General features: G+C 39.2%; 1 protein-coding gene across 1 annotated transcript in view; it reads left to right on the top strand.

The window, feature by feature from the left end:
• Positions 1-20,048, top strand: part of LOC140922195 (F-box and leucine-rich repeat protein 13-like) — a 38,607-nt gene extending 18,559 nt beyond the window's left edge. The window contains exons 2-22 of the mRNA XM_073372171.1: positions 989-1,195; positions 2,982-3,049; positions 4,868-4,988; positions 5,720-5,753; positions 5,833-5,942; positions 6,180-6,287; positions 6,577-6,672; positions 6,746-6,771; positions 6,906-7,015; positions 11,295-11,347; positions 11,471-11,571; positions 11,985-12,114; positions 12,584-12,682; positions 14,257-14,377; positions 15,120-15,282; positions 15,447-15,566; positions 16,179-16,389; positions 18,058-18,111; positions 18,306-18,386; positions 19,087-19,169; positions 19,404-20,048. Of these exons, the coding sequence (XP_073228272.1) occupies positions 989-1,195; positions 2,982-3,049; positions 4,868-4,988; positions 5,720-5,753; positions 5,833-5,942; positions 6,180-6,287; positions 6,577-6,672; positions 6,746-6,771; positions 6,906-7,015; positions 11,295-11,347; positions 11,471-11,571; positions 11,985-12,114; positions 12,584-12,682; positions 14,257-14,377; positions 15,120-15,282; positions 15,447-15,566; positions 16,179-16,389; positions 18,058-18,111; positions 18,306-18,386; positions 19,087-19,169; positions 19,404-19,566 (2,259 nt within the window). The 3' untranslated portion in view covers positions 19,567-20,048. The remainder of the gene's footprint in view (positions 1-988; positions 1,196-2,981; positions 3,050-4,867; positions 4,989-5,719; positions 5,754-5,832; positions 5,943-6,179; positions 6,288-6,576; positions 6,673-6,745; positions 6,772-6,905; positions 7,016-11,294; positions 11,348-11,470; positions 11,572-11,984; positions 12,115-12,583; positions 12,683-14,256; positions 14,378-15,119; positions 15,283-15,446; positions 15,567-16,178; positions 16,390-18,057; positions 18,112-18,305; positions 18,387-19,086; positions 19,170-19,403) is intronic.
• The last annotated feature ends 3,297 nt before the right edge of the window (positions 20,049-23,345 follow it).

Genomic DNA, 23,345 nt, shown 5'->3' with positions numbered 1-23,345 from the left:
TAGACGTCCCACGATGCCATGTGTGTTGGGTTGCTGGAGTTGTGATTTCCAGAGAAGCTTGTTAAATACATGTTCGGTTTTTGTTGAAATCGTGTAGCATCGTAGCGATGAAACATTAAAATACAGAATTTAACATTCCCCACGAACGTTTGTGGGGTAGGAACGCGTGTCAAAGCTATGAGAACGTCTGCGTGGCAGTCCCCAACCTCGTCCCCAGGGTTCTCTGCTACCTGCCGTAAGGGAGTCCAACTGGGATCAGCCTCAGATTAAGAAATACGGCGTTTGACCGGCAATACTTATCAAAAATCTTGAAACACTTTTTCGCGTTTGTCCTTCTCCAATGTTGATTTGGGTATTACAGTCGTCTCAGTGCTCCAAAGTACGCGTGGCTCAACGTTGGAGAAAGAGAGGGGCAGGTTTCGGTGAGAACAAAAGTGTGAAGAGTGAATGTGAGAAATTTTCGAGAAAATTCAAGAGAATCGGTGTCTGTTTCAGCTCTTTGTGACGAGAATGGAAGACCTTGTTCTTGCTTTAAGCGAGTTTCACTTACTTACAAGAGTACAGGTCTTTAATTTTTGGGATTGTCATTTTATCTCTCGATACTCTTTTTCATCATTAGCCATTCTTAATCGTTTGTAACTGATCATTACCTCTTTTTTATTAATTAAGTAATATTCTGTAGTTTTGCTTTGTTTGATCATACCTCATGATAGCGGAAGTGACAGAACTCCATTTTTGACTAACTTTTCGCCCCATGTAAGGTAATCCGAATTCCGGAATCCGGGAAATTTTTGCTTGGGAATCCGGAATCCTGGGCTTTGGAATCCAGAATTCAGCTCAAGAAATCTGGGATCCCGTTAACCACTGGAATCTGGTATCCAAGTTCCACTGATAAGGAATCCGGAATCAACAGTGTGCAGGACCAAAATCCAAGACTGTCTTGGATTACCTTACATAAGGCGAAACTTGACAGCAATTTTCTTTGTAGGCCATCGTAAGTGCATTGGCTATCAACTGTCCTGATGATCCACAAGCGTTTATTCTCGATAAATTAAAGCTCATCACCACTTATCAAGACGTATTGGATGATCTAAGATGGGACTCCTTCATAGATGAAAAACTCCGGCCTAAAAACAGGGTTGTCCAGGCCTCTGTCTTGGATTTTTTATGGTCTTATGAAGATGAAAATTCTCAGGTAAATTGCTTTTTATTTGATAATTGTTGATTGTTAATTTTAGACACTTACTTCCAATTTTATTTTGGTATATGCAAGGGACCGGCTTAAGCCGAACCACGACGACGATGGTGGTAAAACCTTCAGTGGAAATAAAAAAATGAATGCGCGTCTTTTCAAACTCTGTCGCATTCAATTAGCCTTGCCCAATCGGCTAATTTCTCGGGAGTTAAATGTTTAATAAAGTACGCTATCCAATTTAAAAAGAGAAAGGAATATTGTCGTCCTGTGTTTACGTTCTCCATGCAGTGCTCATGAAACCAATTATTATTTGATACTCTCCGTTGCTGTTGTTGTCGTGGTTGCTTAAGCTCCGTAAGTGACCTGAGTGAAAAAATTAAGACTTGTCTTCAAATGTTTTAACGTCTCGGTCACCTGTCTGTGTTAACAGAACAATATCACTAAACTCCCCTTTCACTCTACTATAAACCTTTACTGATGTTTTTGGCTGATCTCTTCCTTCATACCTTTGAGTACGATTTTATGGTCAAAACAATGAAACAAGACATTACAAAAGCCATCCAGTTCAGCAACATCGACGACTTATTCAGTATTAACAATGTGAACTTTGGAAATTGCATCAGCGCGATTAACCTGTCGGAATTGGAACTTAAGGACACATCCACATCATCTACTGAAGTGTGTTATCTCGACACAAATATCAAGACTGGCGACGTAACCACACCTTTCCGTATCAGCATCTACGATAAGAGAGATGACTTTGCATTCCGAATTGTCAACTTTCCTCATGGACAGCAACATTCCCGCCAATCCAGCTTACTGTGTTTACATATCTCAACTGGTGAGATATGCTACACGTCCAAAGTTGACTTCATGAATAGACTGGCTTTGAAACCAATCGACTTCAGAACTCATTTAATAAATTCGTCAATCGCCATGGTTTTATCGTCGAGAAGTATTGTGCAGCCCTTCGGGAGATGAGATTAGCAATCCAGGCTTAAATTGCACCATCGTATCCTTACATTGCTTATTTATTACTTGGATTTTTATTTTAGTTGTATATTAGGGACTTTAAGATCCAACGACGCGGACGGCAACAAGAACGTCAAAAAAACAATAAGTTTAATAAGCAAAACAACAACTTTGCACGTGCACCACACGTTTTTGTACATTTCTCTGCCCGTTTTTGTACGACTACGACGTGAACATGCCTAATTTCGCGTTTTATGGAGGACGTAAAAAATCAACGACGAAATTTTATTTCTCTTTCTGTACTTGGATATGGTGCTTCGGAATTCAACTCGAGGAGGGTTCGCCTACATTTAACAAAGTAAGTGGGTAGGAATAATTGCGATAAAGACTGAAAGAACGCAAATTCACTTTTTAAGCGACGTTCTCATTGCCGTCGCGTCGTTGGATCTTAAAGTCTCTATTGGTACGTGTGCGCGCGCAATTTAATTTTGGGCGCGTGCATTATTTATTTATTTATTTAAGTTACGTGTACATTTAGTTCGTTTAATAACGTCTTAGTTTTGCTTTGCGTTATTTTCCTCACTTATATGTGTTGTCCGCGACTGTGTTCACACGGTGGGTGGCTCCTCCTAAAATGTTCTGCAATTGGTATAGGATTTAATGGAGCCGAAACCAATTGTGGAATTGCACGCATTTTAGGCATCCTACTGATGAACAGTTGGGACACGTAGATATATTTTTTTAGCAACTACTATAATTTGTAGTCTGTCTACTGTGAATTGAATAGTGCACATTTTCTGCCTTCAATTTTCAGCCAACTCCTGAAATGTACCAAAAAGCCTACAATTTGTACAATGGAAAACTTAAAACGTCCTGCTTCAGGTGAGAGAGCAGTTAAGATTCTCTTCGAAAAGAAAAGGATAAATACACAATAACTTTGATAAATAGAAGTTCCTTAATCTCACCCCGCATTCAGCATAACCTTGCTCTTCTTGTAGTTTAACTGTATTCACCGTAGCTTTCTGATTACTCAAATTTTTTAGAGTAAAGATATTAGAATACCCTTTCAGATAGGAGATACAGTAAAAACCCGCGTATAAGAACGTAAGTTTTTCCAAGCGAGGTTAAGAAGGTTCTTAGAAAAAAAGTGCTAAGTAGAAAATTAGGCTACTTTAGGTTCTTAAAGAGGTTCTTATTTTTAAAAATAAATAGTGTGTTTGACATTAGTGGGTGTTGCCTATTTTTGGTATTGCATGCATAGTATGTTATGAAAATCCCTTTAATAAAGCATATTAAAGCAATTTATAAAGGTTATACCAAGCTGAGCAAGTTAAACAGAACTAAAACAACATTATATGGATTGATTTTATCTTTATTTTACTAACTGGTAGAGCTTGTTCTATCAAACTTGTGTATTCAGTCTTTGACTGAATTTCTCAAAATAAGAACCTGTTTGAAAATTGTAGGCTAAAGCAAAAGGGGTGTAATGTAAAAGGGGTCTAAATGGACAATATTGGCCTAGCAGGTTCTTAAAATCTAGGTTCTTATACGCCCTTTTTTACTGTAGTCCGAGATAGTCCGTCGGCACTCTTCCTCTATTTGACCCAAATTAGTAGTGTCAGTTCCTTCGTTACTCGCGCCCTCGTTCTGGTCATTATCCTCGTCGTCCTCGTCGTCATCTTAATTTACATCATTTTTTGCACATAGTTGGGTTCTTCGTTCCAAGTCCTCTAAATCATTTGAAAAGCTGGTCATTCCCTCTTCGCCATTAAATCATTTAGAACAAGCCACTGTCTTGTGTCGATCTCTGTTAAACTTACAGCTAAATGCTCTCTGATAAAATTGACAAAAATGCTTTATTTGCTCGCGATCGTAACTCGATGGAGGTTTGATAAGAAATAAGCACCCAATAATCGGCCATTTACGTGATAAAGTTGAGACACTCAGAAAGATTCTAATCTTAAAGGAATGACGGGACAAATTTCAGCTAAGGTTTGGGAAAAAATTGGCAAGACGATACAACCTGCTCTTTTCACCTATAACGTCATAAGCCAGGTGCCATTAACCATTAATCTATTTTATCTATGACGTCACACTTCCCACATATATAAACTAATAAACTGCAAGTCCACTGTAGTGTGCATGCGTACTCTCGTAGTCGCACATGTAGGTGGTTTGAGATAGGTTCACTAATATCGGATGCAATGAACTAGAGGAGGAATATCGGCCTAATGATCATCCAATGGTAGACTGTGCATGCGTCCTACACGACCTGAGCTGTCCCACAAGCGAGCCAATTGAGTTTGGTTGACTCATATAAGATTCAGTGAATAGATTAATAATACTTGATACACGGGTCAACAACTATTGCTTTCATAGCCATAGCCAGCCGCGTACGTTCCGACCATGGGCAGACCGTTGCCGAACATCTCCCGACCAAAGTATGTCCCGAACAAACTCGGGCCCACGCCTCACTTTGCGCCCCACTCAACTGAGCTAACTAGGTCCGAGATTAACTCGGCCAAGTAAACTCGGACCCAGTACCGCGCGGAAAAAGTGACTTGTACGTCTCCACACATGTTTTGACGTTTTTGCGCTGTTAGGGTGTTAAATGTTAAAACCCTACGATGATTATCTTTGTAACCGCCATGCATGGGGTTTTTTTCTCGAATATTGTTATTGTTGTTCGTCTATGAACAGTGCCTGGATGCGTTATCATAAACACATGAAAAGAAAGAAAGCTTTGTTGGCCAAAAAGATGGAAAATGCTCGATTGTGGCACAGGCAGAGAGTTCAGAGAATCCATCTTCAGTCATGGATTGTATCCTTATTGCAACCTCAGTATTTTCTAGATACTTAGCTCAATTAATTTGCCAAAATGTGGATGAAATTGATAGTGCTGTAGTTTTATTTGTTGTTTGGCTTTTGTGCGTCCTTAGGGGATCGGCTTAGCCTGCAGACCCAGACGTATTTCCGGTCTTTGCTTCCCTCCACCCAAAAAGAGAAGCGACGACCGGAAATACGTCTGTGTCCGCAGGCGAGGGATTGCTTGGCATTAATTCAGGTGGAACTATTGATTCCCTCTACCCTTTTTGTAGTTGCCACACAGGTTACACGGAGGCCTTTACCCACTGACACAATCAGGTCTGTTGCTATTGCAACTAATTTTAGAGTAAGTGAGGTTATACCGGCCATGAATATGAGTGGTTGACTGCAAGCTAACTGGGAAGAATAAATACAATTATTGTTTATAACGAAATGTTACTAGCCTGTTCGCAAACCTTCTGTTTTCTCTTTAATTACTTGGAAGAAAGAAAGAAACAACGTCTATGAACTAGCCTGCATAACAGGCGCTTTATGAGCCAACGAGGCGAACGCGGCATTTTGCGCGAAGCTTGAGGCGAGCGCGGCTTGATTTTTTTCTTCTCCCCTCGTCTTGCGCTTCTCGCAAAATTCCGCTCATAAAGCGCCTGTTATGCAGGCTTTGAAGTCACTGTACCGGCACTTCATGTTTTTGATCCTTTACTAAATATGATATGATGATGCACATAGGAATGGGTCTCAGAGAGAAAAGAAAGGCAGAATGGTGAGTTGTTTGCTCGCTGTTGTGATTTTCAAGATTATTGAACCAACTGCCGTAAAAGCTAGGATACTTTTTTTTTCAGTGATATCAACAAGGATCCGGAGAGTGTTGGCAATCTCACTGTTACGTGTGGTGTTTGATGCTTGGCATAGTGTTGCTGTGGACGCAAGAAAGACCAAGGAATACTTTGAGGTGAGAGAGTTGGCTACAGCTGCAAAGACCCAACAATTTAAAGAAAAATGCTTGATAGTCACTATCATTCTCTACTCCTCATAGTCTTCTTGACTGATTTAAGTTTTTCTTAAACATGGAAACTATTTCAAACCTTCAAGTGAAGGCGGCCTTTGTTGAATCATGAGTGATAATCTCAATTTCTATGCTGAGAAATGAACAGAACAACTTTAAAATAGTTCCATATCTATCATGCAGAGGATTGAAAGAGGAGAGATCATAGACACAGGATATGAAGGCTTCTTCCGCGTCAGAGCTGATGGCAAAGATGAAATTTCATCTCTTCCAAGACATGTCGCTTTGCGGGTAAGTATAATGTGGTGGTCAGGTCAAGTAGCATTAGGGATGCTACCAGCAAAGCTGTTGTCTTTGTCGGCGTTGTAAACTACGTTTTGTGAGACGATCTTTTCCTGCAAATTTTGTTGATAAATGAGGCAGGTTACATAGTACGTTGGCCAGTACAATACTACTTTTTACAGAGTCCAGTGAGAGAGCTCACTGTTGAAAGTGAAAGTAATCGTGAAAAGAGCATCTAGTGTCTAATACCTAAAGTCATTGTTTCATGTTATAACGCTCATTTTGCATCAAACTTCAGATTTTCAGTCACGTGAGTGTAGGTGACTTGGGACGATGTGCGCGTGTCTGTAGGAGCTGGAAAGTGTTGATTCAGGCGAATATTTTGTGGAGCAAGGTAACTATATATATTCAACAACAATGTGAACTTATTTGAATATTGTAACAATGCTTCTTCTTTTATTTTTTAGGTTGACTTTTCCAAAGTAAAACACAGGTAATAAAAGATTATTGTCAAAAACGTTTTTTAAAGTGAATATGCCTATTTTGCTTCTCCTTGTGTCTAACACTAAACAGTAATTATGCACTTGATTTGTTACATTCTTTTAACTGTTTTGATGTTGTTTACAGTGCAACAAATAAAGTTGCAGCCAGTTTGATCCACAAATGTCGTCCATTTTTGGGACATCTCAACCTGAGAGGCTGTTATAACCTGACAAGTGAAAGCCTTAAACTCACAGGTAATTTACTCAGTTCCAGATCTTCCTTTCGCACAAACGAAATAGCATTATTGTATTGAATACATGGTAGTATTCAGTCTACCTGCGAATCCCTCGTCTACCATGCGCGTACGTCCTTGATTGTGTCCGGCCACATTTTTTGTTTTGTCAGACTTTTCGGTAGCCACTTGAAGGACATAACTCATTTCAAGGTGCAGTTCATCAGTAGATGTAATCATTATTCATTCAAATATTTTTTCGTTTTTGATTGACTCAAGAGCCTCGGCTAATTCTTTAAACTAGACCCGCTACCGTTTTTGCGACATGTGATACCCAGTTAAATGACGTCAACGAAAAGGCTATCGCTCCAGGCGGTGTGCGTCAGGACCCACAAAAGTTCATGGGTAAAACTGTTTATGTGCCTCATTTCAATCGTGACACAGTCGAGTTCGCATCTCGTGAGAGAGAGAAATCATAACCCGGGATCAAAACACTCCTCCCTTTTCTGAAAAACATTACCGAGGAGAGCGATTTGGAGAATTTTCAAGATCTCACACTGGCCTTAGATGCTTGTTATTGGCTTCATAAGGTAATTTCAATAAGTTGATCGCGATTCGGAGACGATCGAAGGTGCGATTTAAGCCGATTTTAGGCGGCGATTTCCTGCTTCTCAGAAGATTTTAGGTACTGTTTAGAGACCTGTAGCTCAGACCTGGATTTACTTAAATATAAAATTCGTCCATTTAATAGTAACGTTTGATGGACTTTATTAACCGGGCGGGCAAGGAGGGGAAGCACTAACAAAGAGCAAGGTGAGAAATCTTGCATCCTCTACCGTAACAATATTATTTTCATCGACAATTTTATATTATTTTGCAAACAGTGACTGTTTGTAATCCTTGTAAGCAAATAAATCTTCTACAGGCAAAAGTAGCGCCCGAACAGCTACAGCACAATAGCAATTTCACCGAAGCTACGGCCGCAGAAATAAACCACAATCTTGTCTGTACGTTCTTTGAAGTTAGCGCAGTGTATCGATTTTGTTATAAACCTAACCTCAAAGTTTTAAAATCCTGTATGATGTTGTCTAGATCTTCGATAATGGTTTTGTGTTTTGGTTGAGATTTATTCCCTCGCGTAAATTTACATGAGGATGTGCATACACATAGCACATACTGCATGCAAATTATTTTAAAGACACGCGTAAGACACTGGGTTGTGAAAAATGTTTTGTTTCCAAAGGTTATCACAATATTCAAACTTATTTACCTTTTCTGGTTTAAAATGAAACAAACTCTTCCTGGATTTTGCGTTACTCGCTTCACGTCGGCTTCCGCTTCGACAAGTTTCTCAGCCCGTTTCCCGGGACTTGTGCTACTTGGCTGAGACAATCTCTTCATTCCAAGATACTTTCAACGCCTCATAACGGGGAAACTATCAGGGATAGACCCGGGTAGACCCCACAATTTACAAAAAAGAAAGGTTGAAGTAACAAGTTGATCGAAATAATCCGATAAAACCGCTGACAGTAACCAGCAATGAATCCAAGAAGAACGGCGAAAATAACACTCAAATCATCCTGGCGGCTTGCACATGACCGAGCAATTCAAACTTGTCAAAAACGCTCAAGAAAGCAAAATATTTAAAACTAACGCAACTGCTATCAAGATAAAGTGTTCCAACAACTTTCCACGGCAGTATTGTGTCGAAGTTACCTACACAATCTTGGAATCAAGCGAAAATTTCACTCTACAACAAATCTACAATTCGCTCTACAAATGACGCATTCTGATTGGTCGAATCTCGTGACGCACGCCGCCTGCTGAAGAAATGGCGGCAAATTTCACACGTTTTGTGAAGAAGAAATAGGTGAACGTCTGCCTAAAAACATCGCAAGAATATCAAAAATACCACTCAGCGAATGACAACTGCTGTTTAGAGAATATCTGCTAGACTAATCATCCCTTTATATCCTGGGTTTGCCAAGAAACAGACAAATAAAGACGGGAACATAACAATGATCAAAGTATGTTTTAAGTAGGATTGTTACATTCCTAGACTTTCACTCAACTAAACAGGGACTTCCATTGGTTGATTCTTGATCACGTGGCCTTGACTAAAATCAAATGTATCCCGATTGTGATACATTAGAGACCTGTAGACAAGTACGACTACGAGTACGAGATTTTCTCAATACTAAGTAGTGTACGCGCGTTAACCAGCGTCATTTTGGCGGGGAAATGTGATAGCCGTCGTCACTCTACAACGAGTTTTAGCGAAGATGTCGAAGTGGCGGAAACAAGTTATGAAATGTTAGAAGTTTTACCATTTTGTGATCGGGAGAGGGTGTAACTTCCTTCACTAAACGTAACAGTACTAACTTTTCCAGTGAAAAATGGTAAAATGAAGCTTTCCTGGGAGTCTATATTTTGAGAATACGCGAAAAAAAAAAGTACGGATCGTAGTTGAATCTAAAGATCTCTATTAAGCAATGTAGCCCGCTCGGGATACATTATAGAACAGCGTGATCAAAGCATGGTGGAAAGTGGCGTGACAGAAGGCGGGGAAAACCAACACTGCCAGTTTTCGTTTTCGTGAATGAGCACAACAACACAAACACGAAGCCTCAAGCTAAAGAGCAACGATTTTTAAAGTTATCCCAGAATAGAAACAGCAGCTAGTGGAGTAAAAAGATTCAGATAATATAAGGAAAGTACTTTGTAAATCATTTATTCAGTGGTTTTGAAAATTAAATTTGTGTTTTTATAAGTACCGAGTCGACTGTTTTGGTTCGCTCCGGTTATTCTTTTGTTGCTATTGAAGTGAAAGTCTAGAAATATAACAAAACACTTAATGTCAGGTCCCTCGGGAAACTAGTTAGTTTAATTTGTTTTCCCGAGAGTCCTGATCAGGACTCTCAGGAAAACAAAACTATCTGTTTCCCTTGGGATCTGACATTAAGTGTATAACAAGACGCTACGGAGCTTACACTTGGGCGTCGTGGTTGTGGAACTTATTAATTGTAAATGCGATGGAATAGTAATAGATGAAATATGGTAAGAGTAAGGTGTTAATTTGTGAAATTATGGGATTTGTCAGGCTATCCTGAAAAGAGCAACATCCAAGAGGCCTACTTGCCAAAAACTAGCATTTGTGCAGCATTTTGTAACTGTAAAATTCAGCATAAAACAGTTCGAAAGGAGTGCTCACTCGTGAAATGTTTTTCAACACTCGAAGAGAAATTTCGTGTCTCTGCGCGGCCATGTTATACCCTCTTTTTATTCCTCGAGTAAATTAAAGACTAAACTCGAAGTGATCTCAAGATATCACGAAGTAGTCCGTCTCATTTCGTGAAATAGCCGAAACAAGCCGAAAAGTCACGAACTTGCACGCCCAATCTTGTCCCGAAACTAGTGCATCATTTCATAACTATTTTTCATATCCCGAACAGTAGCGCAATCGGCTAATCCCTCAACTTAGAGTCTCCTCTGATCTTACGGGTCACACAGGTGAGTCAGTTCAAACCCCGGGAAAGGCAAATAATTCTTACTTCCTCGAAAAAGTTTGAGAATAAGTCAAAGAAATCGAAGTGATCTCGAGATATCTCGAACTAATTCGGCTCTTACTTCGTCAAACAGCCGAATGAAACCGAAAACCTACAGACTTTGCGTGCCCAATCTTGTCAAAAAAAGTCAACTTTGATACATTCCTGAGCGTCGCGAATCCTTTACTTCGCGCTCCGCCGAAGTAATAATTGCGTTGAATAACTAATAAAACAATGATTGGATTCTATTTCAGTGCGTATGATCGGAAAAATTATGCAGATCTCGAAGGGTTTTATCCTCCCAGGCAGAAGATCTCCATAATTCCTTTGATTATACGATTTGCTAAATATTTGTATTTCTGAAAGACGTTTTAATCGTCGCAATAGTGCCAATCAACTCTGGATGACCAGAAGCTGCTGTCCGTTAAAGAAAGCAAGTATATCTCTATCAAAACAGCTGAGCTATCACGCCTTCTGTCGATTATCATTGCAAGACTTGACGTCAGTTGTACTGTTATCGGCAGACTGCTTTCAAATTTGGTCGACTGTAGGAAGTTATGAAGAACTGGACGGGGGATATAAGCGTGATCAGAAACGGAAAAATCTGTGAAAAAAATAATCACTGAAAGATGTAAAAGGGATTGTTATTAAGTGGTAAACAGTTGATAAAAACAGTTGACAGGCAAAGCAATATTCCATTCAATCTGTCGAATGTCCGTCACATAATTTTTTTTTTATCTGGATCGCATTTTTCAGCACAATGCAGAAATCTTCAAGACTTGAACTTATCTGAATGCTCTGGGTTAACGGTAAGTTAGCTTTTTTACTTATAACATTTCTAATTATAGATCAGTTTAATTGTTACTACACCAGATTTTGCTTATATCAAGCAAGAAAGGTATTGTTTCATCTGAAAACGTTATTTTTGTTAGGATGAAGCCATCAAGAATATTGCCATGGGCTGTTCGGCTTTGCTGTACCTTAACTTGGCAAACACGCCGATCTCTGATGCCTCTCTCAGATATCTTGGAAGGTGAAAGAACAGAGCATTTATTTTAAAACTTTTTCTTACAGTATCTTTCTTTGTAATACTGTATTCGACTTTCGCCATTTGTGATCTTTCTCCTGGAAGCTTTTGAGCTGTTGATGTATGTTCTTGGACGTAAAAGGTCAAACTCTGGTATTCCTCTCTTTCAAATCTTCGAAAAATAAGAAGTATTTATGACTGGGAAAATGGTTTCATTATTGAGGTACTTCATTTCTGAGCTTACTCTTTCACGCGTTTGATGGTGACAACAGCAAAAACGATAAAACAAAAACAAAACTATATCCGTCTTGCATCTCTTTTTGATGTTAAATTAAGTGTCAGGCTGTTTATTGGTAATGTGAACAAGATGTAAGTATATTTTTTTGCAGTTAAACTGACGTAGTTTGAGTTGTTTTTAGGTACTGTACAAACCTGTTATACCTTAGCTTAGCTTACTGTACAAAGTTCACCAACAAAGGCCTTAGTTACATGGCTAATGGAAAAGGATGCCATAAAATAGTACACCTGGACTTGTCTGGATGTGAACAGGTAATGAAAGGGCTTTGTCAAGCTGTTATCAATATCTTGTTACGCTGGATCGTACAATCCAAACTCCATGTTATGTAGAACAACCTATCCAAGGCGACCACCTCCCAAAAGCGACCACCTTTCCAAGATACCAAAATTTTCCCAGTCAAAGCCCTATAGTTGTAACCTATTGTGAACGACCACCGCACTTAGTAGGCGATCGCGCCCAACTTTTATGGTAACGGTTTTCTAGTTTTCCTTTTATAACCAGTCACTTGACACGTGTTCTGATCTGGAACACGTTCGCAGTACGTACCATGTTACTCACAGAAATTCAACATATGAGTAATAGTTTTTATTTTTCCAAATTTAACGATGCATGCATGCATGCGTCACGCTTGCTCCCCTATTTTAAGGTTTTACAGTTTTCTTCCTACTGATGCAGTGATGTTAATACAAGTGATTTCTCATTATCTCCCTCTGTCTTCAGATTACACAAGACGGTTATAAGTTCATATCTATGGGTTGTTCCTGTTTAGCAACAATTATTCTTAATGAGTTGCCGGGTCTTCGAGATGAATGTATTCAGGTATGAAGTGGCTTCTCAGTAGGCCTCACCTTTTAATTGATAGTAGCGGAGCACCATGGGTAAGAAAATGAGGTAATCTACACATCCGAGAAAATTTGGTAATCACGTGACCGTCCGTCCGCACCACAGGCATACCAATATAAAATAACTCAATCAACAGGTATGGCAACCCAAATTCAACTCGAGGTTATTTTGGCGGGAAATCGCATAGCCACCGGCGTCTTGTAAAGCAGAGAAAACTAAATAGTCAATAAAGACGAAAACAGAAAGCGGAAATTGTTTCTGTGTTCTTGTTGTCTAAAGTATTTGGAATATAGAGCAGGAGAAAGACAAAGAAAAAGAGAAATTAGGCTGCAGGCCACCGAAGCTCAACGAGAGAAAAGAGATAAAAAACAAAGGAGACTTTTTTTTGTTGGAAGAACAACATGAAAATTTGTAGCGGCGTTGAAAAAGTGAGAAATGCTAGCGGCCACAAATGCAAGGTGAAAATGAGCGGCAGTGAAAAAATAGTGAACGAGAACACGTACGACATTTCCTTCATAAAGCGTTTAACTAAGAAGTTTCTGGAAGCTTCACGTTGTAGTCGTGCAAAACAACGGCAAAGAAATGTAAAAAAAAAAGTGTGCTGCACCTGCAAAGTTGCCTTTTTTGCTAATTAGACCTATTGTTGTTTTTTACCGTTCTCCGGCGTTGCCTTTGCGCTTAGCATTACACGATTTTATATTTTGTTTGAACAAACAATAAATATTATCGAGAGCTTCGCTTTTAGCCCTGGCTACATCTATATATTAGTTTTTAAATAAAAAAGCCAAAACTGGCTTCTAAGGATGTCGCAGTTGAGGGGCTAAAATGACGGCTTAAGAAGTTGTGTCAGTGGTCAAATGTTGAAATTTTGAAAACAATTCTCAGTTAGGGTTTTTTTTTTCGAACAAAATATCAGATTCGTTCTGGATTTTGCTGTTTGAGTCGCATCGCTGCTAAATTAATAAAAAAGTCAAATTAATTAATTAACGAAATTTTCTAATGGAAGTAAATCGATCTTATGGGTCCTCATAGTTACGTTGCTCAAGGTATTTGTTTTTCAATTTATTTATGATGCACCTGTAGTCCTCTAATGTGACCAGCATCTTGCAATTAAACTTAGCGGATTTACTGACTCAATAGCCTTACATTTCTTTTGCCGAATTTAATAAATATGAGGTTATATCGATGCAGGGTGTGTTTGAACAAACGTAATCGATGGAAGCGTCTTACGATCGTGTCACTTGTCTGGTGAATTACTTTATTTATGCTCGATAAAAATAATTGCCCCCAAACGAAGTAAAAAGTGAATAAAACTGAGAGACTCCTCATTATCTGCTACTACTGTTTTCATTTTTGGTGAGACAACCGTGGTCATTACTATTTTCGGTGGCGTGGAGTTAGTAGTCGGTAGCGGGAAAAGTGGGCTTGTACAAGAGAGGATGAAAGGACAATTCTTTCGTGTCTTGTAACACGATCGCATGACTTTTCCATCAGTCTCTTACGACCTTTGCCTGGCTCAGCCTTTTTATTGTCTCTTGCTATTTGTACAGGCCTTGACATCTGAATGTCGCACTTTAAAGAATGTATCAATTTTAAACTCGCCTTTTTTATCTGACGCTGCCTTTAAGTGTCTTGCATCATGTAGAAGATTACACAAGGTTAGAGTGGAAGGTTAGTAACATGCCAAACGCAAGGTGCACAGGAAGCCCACTTTAACAGATTACTCCTCCCCTCTGCTAGTTACCAGGCTATCACAGCCAGTTTATAATATATTTTGTTTCCGTTTAAGGATGTCACTTAGTGGACTTTCTAAACGTTCCTTTTTGATGGCCCATGGGTGCCTCGTGCATCAAAAAAGTCGAATTGTAGGCGGGCAAGCCCTGTCACTGTGTAACTATTAGACTTGCAACAAGTCGACCTCACGAGTTAAGGCGAGAGGAGCAGACTTTTTTGTTAGGAGTTTCTAAGGGAGCTTACTAGGCTACGAAGAGTTGCCATATTAATTCAGACGAAGGACTTTTTTGAAAGTCTCTGTAACTATTGTAAGAGTAAACATATGCATATCCTAAAATTGTCAGTTTTGTTGAAATTTAAAATAATTAACATTCCGAGAAAAAGCGTAATTAATAGTAATAATAATAATAATGATTTGGAGGTAGTACATCCACAAAGTGGATTATTGCTTTTATTAAAGTATACCTATATATTGCATGTGTGTTAGTGTAGTATACCCCATTAGTAGGACTGATGGCAGCTTTAGTTAGAGACTGAAATAAATTGTTGATTAATCGATCGATTGTTCGATTAATTCATTACGAGTAAAATTTGTTATGATCACGCCTTCTTAATGTCTAAATTAGTATAGAATGTAATAGACACTTCACAGTGTAATCAGTTTGTTTCTATTTTCAAGGAAACAATCGTCTAACCGATGCGTCCGTTAAAGTTTTGGCTAAGAGCTGTGCCATGCTCGATCACGTCTACCTTGTGGATTGTCCCAGAATTACTGATCTTGCCCTAAAGGCTCTAGCTGCCTCAAAACACCTTAATGTCGTCAATGTTGCTGACTGTGTTAGGTAAGATGAAAGATATCGTATAGTAACGGAGTATGATAGTTTCACTCATTATGTAGTATCAGTAATGTTAGGGTGTTTTGTTATAACTTCTCAGAATTGTAAAACAAAGAAAAAATGCCAACACCTCTTTAAAACTGAACCGCTTCTTATTATTTTATTCAAAGAATACAAGACGCGGGGGTGAGGCAGATTGTTGAAGGACCTTCAGGCTCCAAAATAAAAGAACTTAATCTAACCAACTGTGTGCGAGTCAGTGACGTTACTTTACTAAGAATAGCGCAAAGGTAAGCTGGTTAAACAGCTGAGTTCATGGGCCTGTTTAGTTTGGTCATGGATAGTATCCATGGTTCAGGCAATAAGAAGTAGCATAAGTGTTAAGTAAAGGGGTAATAAAAGCTTCATCTAATTTCTTAAACTAGTTGCCTGCTCTAAGTCTTGACAATGACGTAATGCAAAGTTATAGTCATACGAAATATTATTTTGAATTTTTAATCTGTCCATTAAACATTTATCGCTCTTGTTTCAACCTGGTTCTCAGGGTTCTCTCTTGCCTTCAGAAAAGGAGAGAACCCTGAGAACGATGCTGCAATTGTTTATCTCATGCGTACGGGAAACACCTCATCCTACCTACTTACAAACGACGTGCGACCCATGTGATACTATGCTCTGTACGATTTATCGTCAGTTGCAATTTAGCCTGTTCTTGACCGCGCCACTCAAACTCGGTAAGGATTGTCACGGCAAACTGACACAGTCTTCTTCCTTGTACTTTGTTTTTTTTTTTCCGATCGCCACGAGTGCTCGAATTAGGCCGTTTGCACACAGGGGTCATAGTCAACTATTCAATCATTTTACCACATTCTTGTGACTTACTCTGTTAATTTGTTCCTTTTCAGGTGTCACAATCTCGTGTATGCTAGCTTGTGTTATTGTGAACACGTGACTGATGCTGGTGTTGAACTGCTGGGTACCCTCCCCTCCCTGACGTCACTAGATTTGTCAGGGTGTAATATTCAGGACCAAGGAATTGCAGCTCTGGGTAATAACCCAAGGTTTCGTGACCTCACACTTGCTGAGTGTCCCAATATTACTGACCTGGGCTTACAGGTGCGTCACTGATTATATGTACATGTTTATTCCTTACTCAACCGTACGTGCTTCTCGCGAAACTCTCCTGGAAAACGGACTGTTTTGCAGTCTAGTTGAGCTTAGGTAAGAGAGCAGCGAAGAACGTGAGAGCGGCAAACCAAGACTCTTGGACAATCCTGGAGTTCAAAACGTTGTTGCCCCATGGTGCTGCGGAGGTAAGTTTTCAATCTGCGCAACGCACTGAATGATCGTTCTGCAGAATACAATGTAGCAGGTGTCACTCCAAGGATATGTACCACATTAGCAAACACTCTAAACATATCAAATAGATCATTCTCGTGCATTGTCTCCAACATTTCTGGAACAGTCATGTAGCCTAATCCGCGTACACGACGAAAACTCGCGTACATTTTCAGCTCGGCTTCGAGAATCTCGCTGTCGATTTTGTAAAATTTAGCAACGCGGGAGAAGCTTTCTTTATCAAGTGTATCAGTAGGGCCATTTATACGAGGAAAAATAAGACGCGAACTGTACCATTTATACGAGCATGTATTATCTAAGAAGAGAACAGCTCGTATAAATGGTTCGCGTCTTATTTCTGTTCTTGACTCCTTTTCATGTGAATGTTGTCCGTAGCAACAGCAACCCAACGTGGCGCGCCAAAAATTAACGCATGTGTACTATGCGTTCGCGTCTTATTTAAGACGCGAAGGTCATTTATACGAAGTTTTTCTTGTCTTAGGTAAGACGCGTCTTATCTAAGAACAGGTGTTAAGGGCTGTTCTAAAATAAGACGCGTCTTAGCTAAGCCGCGTCTTATTTTAAACGAAATGTGCCGTTTATACGGAAAGTTCGCGTCTTATTTTTCCTCGTATAAATGGCCCTACTGTGACAGATGTTTCCCAAAGCACAGAGTATTTACTGATCATTTCCGCTAAACCTGAGCTCACGCTCGGACAGTACATTGTCGATGGACGCAAAGTAAATACGGTGGTTAGCCTGCGCCACAGACGAAACTAAAGTCTAGTTTAAGTCCGTATGCGAAACAGCGCTAATATCCTGTTCTGGGCCTCCACTTTTGTACCAGGATTTTAGTATGCGCCGTGATTGGTACGCCTATGATAGTAAGGTTTACTTCATATGTTTGTGTTTTAGTAATTGTAATTTGTTAGGACAGTACATGTGTTTGGGAGATATGAGTGTGTGGGGGGGCGCCAAGTGCTGTTAGGTTCCCCCTATATGCTTTTACTAGCAATGCAAGGGGTTCATTTATGATTAATGTTGAATGTATATGGTTTGCATACCTTGTTTGGCTTTGGAAAGATTTCGCATTTTTTTGTCAATACTATACTCAAGTTTTCCCAGTTTACCAATGCTATACGACTTGAATGTCTTCATTTTCATGCAGCCTGCTTTGTCTACCTTTTCAGGCTATCATCTTTAACGAGGTTGAAAGGTTACTATACTGGCGAAACTTTAACCTCCTGAATTAGTTTATTGTGATCAGCCGTGTGAATATACATTGACTTCCTGTTAAGTCTTCAAAATCTGCAAAATCAGATTTTTGGGAGGAAAAGAGAAGTTAAAATTTTACGCATGCTTTTGATTTTTACACTGCACGTTAAATTTAAACACTCTTTAGATTATTAAATCGCAAATAAATAATAATAATAATTTTTGTCACAGAAAATGTGTCAACAGTGTAGACAACTCGAGAACTTTAACGTGTCTCATTGCAAGGTTAGTGGGCCCCACTCGCGTTCAGTTGATTGTTCTATTTGTTGTTATTTTTTGTTCCTAGTGTATCACACGTTATCATGTGCAAATTAAGAACAATAATCGAAAGCTTTGCCACATCTTGTCCACTGGAAATACCGAATTGTACATTCTTAGTTTCCCTTAATGTAGGATTTTGTTTCCTTCCTTTTTCTCAGGGATTAACTGACAATGCCATTAAAAACCTTGCGTTTTGCTGTCGTTTGCTTCGAACTCTGAATCTTGCAGGATGTAGCAAGGTAAGTTAAGACAGTGTATTTTTTTCCTTTGTCTCTTTTTAAAGTAAGGTTAATTATAAGCGTTACATACGGCTGCCACCATTCGAGAAAAACAACACTTGTTCAAGGACAACGAAAAGTCCGTTAATTTTATGGAAAGTCAGGGAAACTCTTTAGTTCTTGTGTTTGAAAGTTGACACTGTGTGGCTGATCGATTTTATCCTCCCAATCCAATAATAATCGATCTAGATCTGTTGAAATGTCAATTGGACGAAAATGAAGATAAAAAAGGTGAAAAACACTTAAATACAAGGCTGGGTCAGGGCATTTAACTATCAACCTGCCGAATTATTGAAGTCTCTCTCGAATCTCTTATTGTCTCAAAGCCTCAAAGCGAAGCCTATTTTACTTAATTAATTTGCCGAGTTGTTTAAAGTAGTCTTTAGCGATGTCAAACTTATTTATTTTTCATTGCGGTAGCCTGTTCCAGGCTCCAAGATAGTCGTGCAGTATAAAGTGTATTCAGTAAAAAAAGTATATTCAGTATAAAGTGATGGGAAAAACGAGCGGGGCTGGGGAGAGAGGGGCCAACACTCCCTTCTCCAGATCGCGCGCGTCTTATTTTGATTAGGCTTGTAGCACAGGCTATCATTGTGCTTACAAGAAAGAGAGCGTAATTCCACTTTCTCTTTTTTATATATACTTATATTTTCCCATATAGCTGACAGATTCAAGCCTTCAGTATTTATCAGGAGTATGCCATTACATTGAAGCATTAGACCTGTCCGCTTGCGTTCACATCACGTGAGTACAATATTCAGTTATTTCCTGGCTGACAGTTTGGCTAGTAACATCGAATTTTTATCCCTTGCTGCCGCAGTCTTTGTCCCGTAACGTTGCTTACCGTAGCCTGCGAAAACAGCCGTTTCGCCACTGGGAACCGTCTTCAGCGACGAAGAGCGAGGAGAAACGGCTGTTTTCGCAGGCTATGCTTGCCGTAACACCGCTTTAATTCTCTCCATTTACATTCTATTTTAGAGACAAATCACTGAGGTATTTGAGGAAGGGATGTAAGAGGCTGTCTTCACTGACGATACTTTACTGCAGAAACATCACCAAATCAGCAGTTCAAAAGCTTCAGACCAAATGTGCGCATGTCCTTCATAGTACTGATGATCCATCCCCAGCGCTAGGCTACTAACGTGGTCAGTAGACATTACTGGCTCGCGTTGTTCACATTCGCCCATGGGTAAACTTTTCTTGCGGAAATCTGTGCTCCACAAACATTAGCTGGTAAACAGAGTTGAAGTACATGGCTAAATTTAGAACGGATATTACCTTCTCAGCAGTGGAACCAAACACTTCAAATCTTTACCGGTTTTCCAGGCTTGTGCGAGTAGATCCTTAAGTAGACCCATGATATGATAGATGTCAAGCCAAGTATTGTCTTTCTCCTCGTCTTAAGTTTTGGGATCTGCTTAATGACCTTTTCTGCATTGGCAAGATTGAGGATTTCGTCCAGGTTTAAGGCTAAATAATCTTGCGATAGGTCATTTTAGTGTTCGCGCCTTGAAGGTGGAATGCAATTGTAAAATAGGTCTCTATCTATGTACAGAGAAGGTTAAGTATTTGACAAATGTGACCTTCTTTAAAGTATTTTCATTAAAAATGATTAAAACGGTATTTTACTTTGAGTAAAATATTAGTAACCTTGGTACATCCTCAAAGCTTAATTGATACAAGGTTAACGTTAAGGTTGTTACATCAGAGTTTCATCGCTCTAATTCCGGAAAACGTGTGTGTTTATGCAAAATGTCTATGGACCGAACAAAGAATTTTAGCAAAGCATGTGATATGCTGAAGCGGGCAACGTTCAATTTTTTGTCCTATTAAAGCCGTATTCTCAGTTAGAAAGTGCAGTGAACCAGTTGCTCGGCTATTCGAGCATTTCACGAACTTCGAAGACCTGCAATTACGGCACAGCGGAGTTAAACACACAGTTTTCAATATCAACCCCACCCATTGTATCAACCATAAATTTAATAACAACCATAAACATAACACTAACCATAAATGTAATAAACGTCCACCGTAAACGTAATGATTGTTTTAATATATTGAAGTTTATTGATAAGTACAATACAATATATAACATTAACAAAAAAAGAACGACGTTACAAAACTAAAATAAAAGGAACAGACAAGATACAACTGGTTTTCAGGCTGTTGAAATTATTAATTACAAAAAATGAAAAAGTTAGATAATTAGGTAAAATAAAAAATAACCAAATAACAGAAATGACTAAACAAGTCAAGCTTGTTTGCGGCTAAAGGCACAGGGGTTCACGGACACTTGAAGGCTCTATAGATAATTTGTATTTCAGAAAAGCTTTTTAAAAAGGCTAAGAAACTACATGGTTCGCTTTCTTTGGCTGCAGTGTAGATATAAAAACGAGCGACTATCAGGCAAAGATTAAACGTATCGACACTGTATGGAGGGATCAATTCTCAGGGAGATATGCGTAAATCTTATCGTCATTGGTCAAGGACACCAAGGGCGAGTTATTATCGTTTCACCAAGAGGTACAAAGGTTCCAAAAGCAGTGGACATGCTGGCATTCTACAAACAGATGCTCTACGGTCTGCATCGATTCACACACATGACAGGGGTCACTGTCAGTAATTTTGGCCTTGAAAAGTTTTTCGCGAGTGTACAGGATGTGATGGTTTATTTTAAACTGAAACATAGAAAGCTTTATGTGTTTTTTTGTGAGCTTGAATGGAAGAACGTATAACGCCGCAATTGTCTGATCTGTGAAGCCAGCCTCAACGAGACGAACTTCTGATATAAGTGTTTGGAAAGATTTAGAAACATACAACGCGCGTGCTTGCCGGCAAGTGGGAGGTAAGTTCTTAAATGGCTGAACTGACTCATCCGAAACTACCAAGTCATTTTCGTTAACAGTTCTGAAGACTTTCCTCCAATGCTTTGGTATTGCGTAACACAAGCCAATATAGCACAGAAAGTTTGTGTTAATTTTGTACTTTTTCTTGATTGCTGTAAACGTCAAGAACTTTCCTTCCTTGTCTAGGATCTCTGGCAAGGTCTTTACGCCAGCATCATACCATTGCTTATAAAAAACAGTTTTGCCACCGATAGTGTCTTCATGATCTCATTTTCGATTTCGTTCTTTGTCCTTGCAGTGTGCATGGATATGCTCTCCCAAGGACTGAGAACATCTCTGTAAGAAAGCGGCAGGAGGAGGAGCTCGGGCAAAATTCTCAACAAATAATTAACAATTAATGAATGAGCCTGAGTATCTTATGAATTATGGAGATCGAGGAGGGTGCTAGAGCTCCATAATTCTTCATATGATACGAAAGCCGAATTCAATGATTTTGTTATTGTTCACTCAAAATAATTCCTAGTCTAAAAACAAAGCCAAAACATGCTTACCTCCATCGATGTTAAGTTCACCTTCGAAAGTGCTCGTTTTGGGTTGTTGAGCTCCGCAAATATTCTCCAAATAGCAGATGTCGCCCTTCGAGTTGTGATGTAGCTGTTCTTGCCATGTTTTTAGCTATAATTTCGCCTAGTGTCCGCCATTTTTTGTTTTCACAACCAAACCAACTCAACCTCGTTCCCCGGTCTTCTCGGTTAACGGTGCATTAACCTGCAAGAACCCTGCGAATTTTTGACGTCACTTCCTTGCTAAACACAAAATTCTTCCAAATTTGGTCATCAGTAACTGGTTAGGGTGAATTATGCGTGTGCTTTTAGCTAATCAGAATCGGGGAAATATTTTGGGTGAATAACAACGCGCCACCCACACTGTCTAACAGACTAAACGGTATTGTCTTCCGCGATTGCGCTTGAGGGTCTAAAAGACGTTTCACCCACCCTGCCTTCAAACATTTATCTATTATATCGAAATCAGGCATGCTGAGTCCGCCGTCTTTTATCATCCCAATCATTGTTGAGTGCTTGATTTTGGGTGATTTGTGGTTCCATATAAAGTTGCATACAGATTTGTTCACTTGATTGACAAAACCAGTGGGAACGCTGAGTACAGAGGAAATGAAAATTATTTTTGAAAGAGCTAAACTTTTGATAATGGTTATTTTTCCAAAGAGTGTTAAGTCTCTAGAGGACTAGACGTTAAGACACTTTTCCAGAGCGACAAAGTTTTTTTCAAAGTTATCCTTTGTTGAAGCTTCCGAATCACATGAGAAAGAAACCGCCTAGACTAACACACTTCCTGGGCCAGTTTATGTTGAAAAGGTTTATCGATTGGGCATACTGTATTTCGAGGACTAAATTGGACTTGTAAAACGAGGACTTGTGAAACGCACACTTGTGAAACGCGGACTTATAAAACGCGGACTAGTAAAACGCGGACTTGTAAAACGCGGACTCAGGATAGGCTCATGCGGACGTCTTTTTTTTTTTTTTAGATTTTTTCCGCGTTTGCAAATCGGATAAAACTGAACGGTGAACAGACTTTAACAAAAACTAATTTACGTTTAAAAATTCTGTTCATTTATTTTTAGGCTGTTTTATTCCGACAGTTTAGCGAGCGTAACAACCCCTGTTTGACATTTTAGCTACATAAGTGGTTTATATGCTCCAGTTACAAACCATTTAAAAAGTTTTGGCCACGAAGAAACTTGTTTATCACCAGTTCATAATCGTAATTGTGTTTCATCGAATCTTTAAGCAGCCAGTTGAATAATAATAATAATAAGAAGAAGAATAAGAAGAACAACAAGAAGAAGAACAACAGTAATAATAATAATAGTGTTATTTTCGGATCGCCTGCTTTCTGTCACGCAACATGTCCAATGAGTAAAAGGAACAATTCGTAGCAAAAAGTACAAAACCTTATTTTTTCTAGCTTCAAAACTAGATGCCACAGGAGACGGAAATGATCTGGTGACCTTTGACCTCATCAAGATGGCAGCTTCTTTCAAGCTACCGTG

Source organism: Porites lutea, chromosome 13 (assembly GCF_958299795.1).
Source record: "Porites lutea chromosome 13, jaPorLute2.1, whole genome shotgun sequence".
Taxonomy (NCBI): Eukaryota; Metazoa; Cnidaria; class Anthozoa; order Scleractinia; family Poritidae; genus Porites; species Porites lutea.
This window is presented reverse-complemented; position numbering and strand designations above follow the sequence as displayed.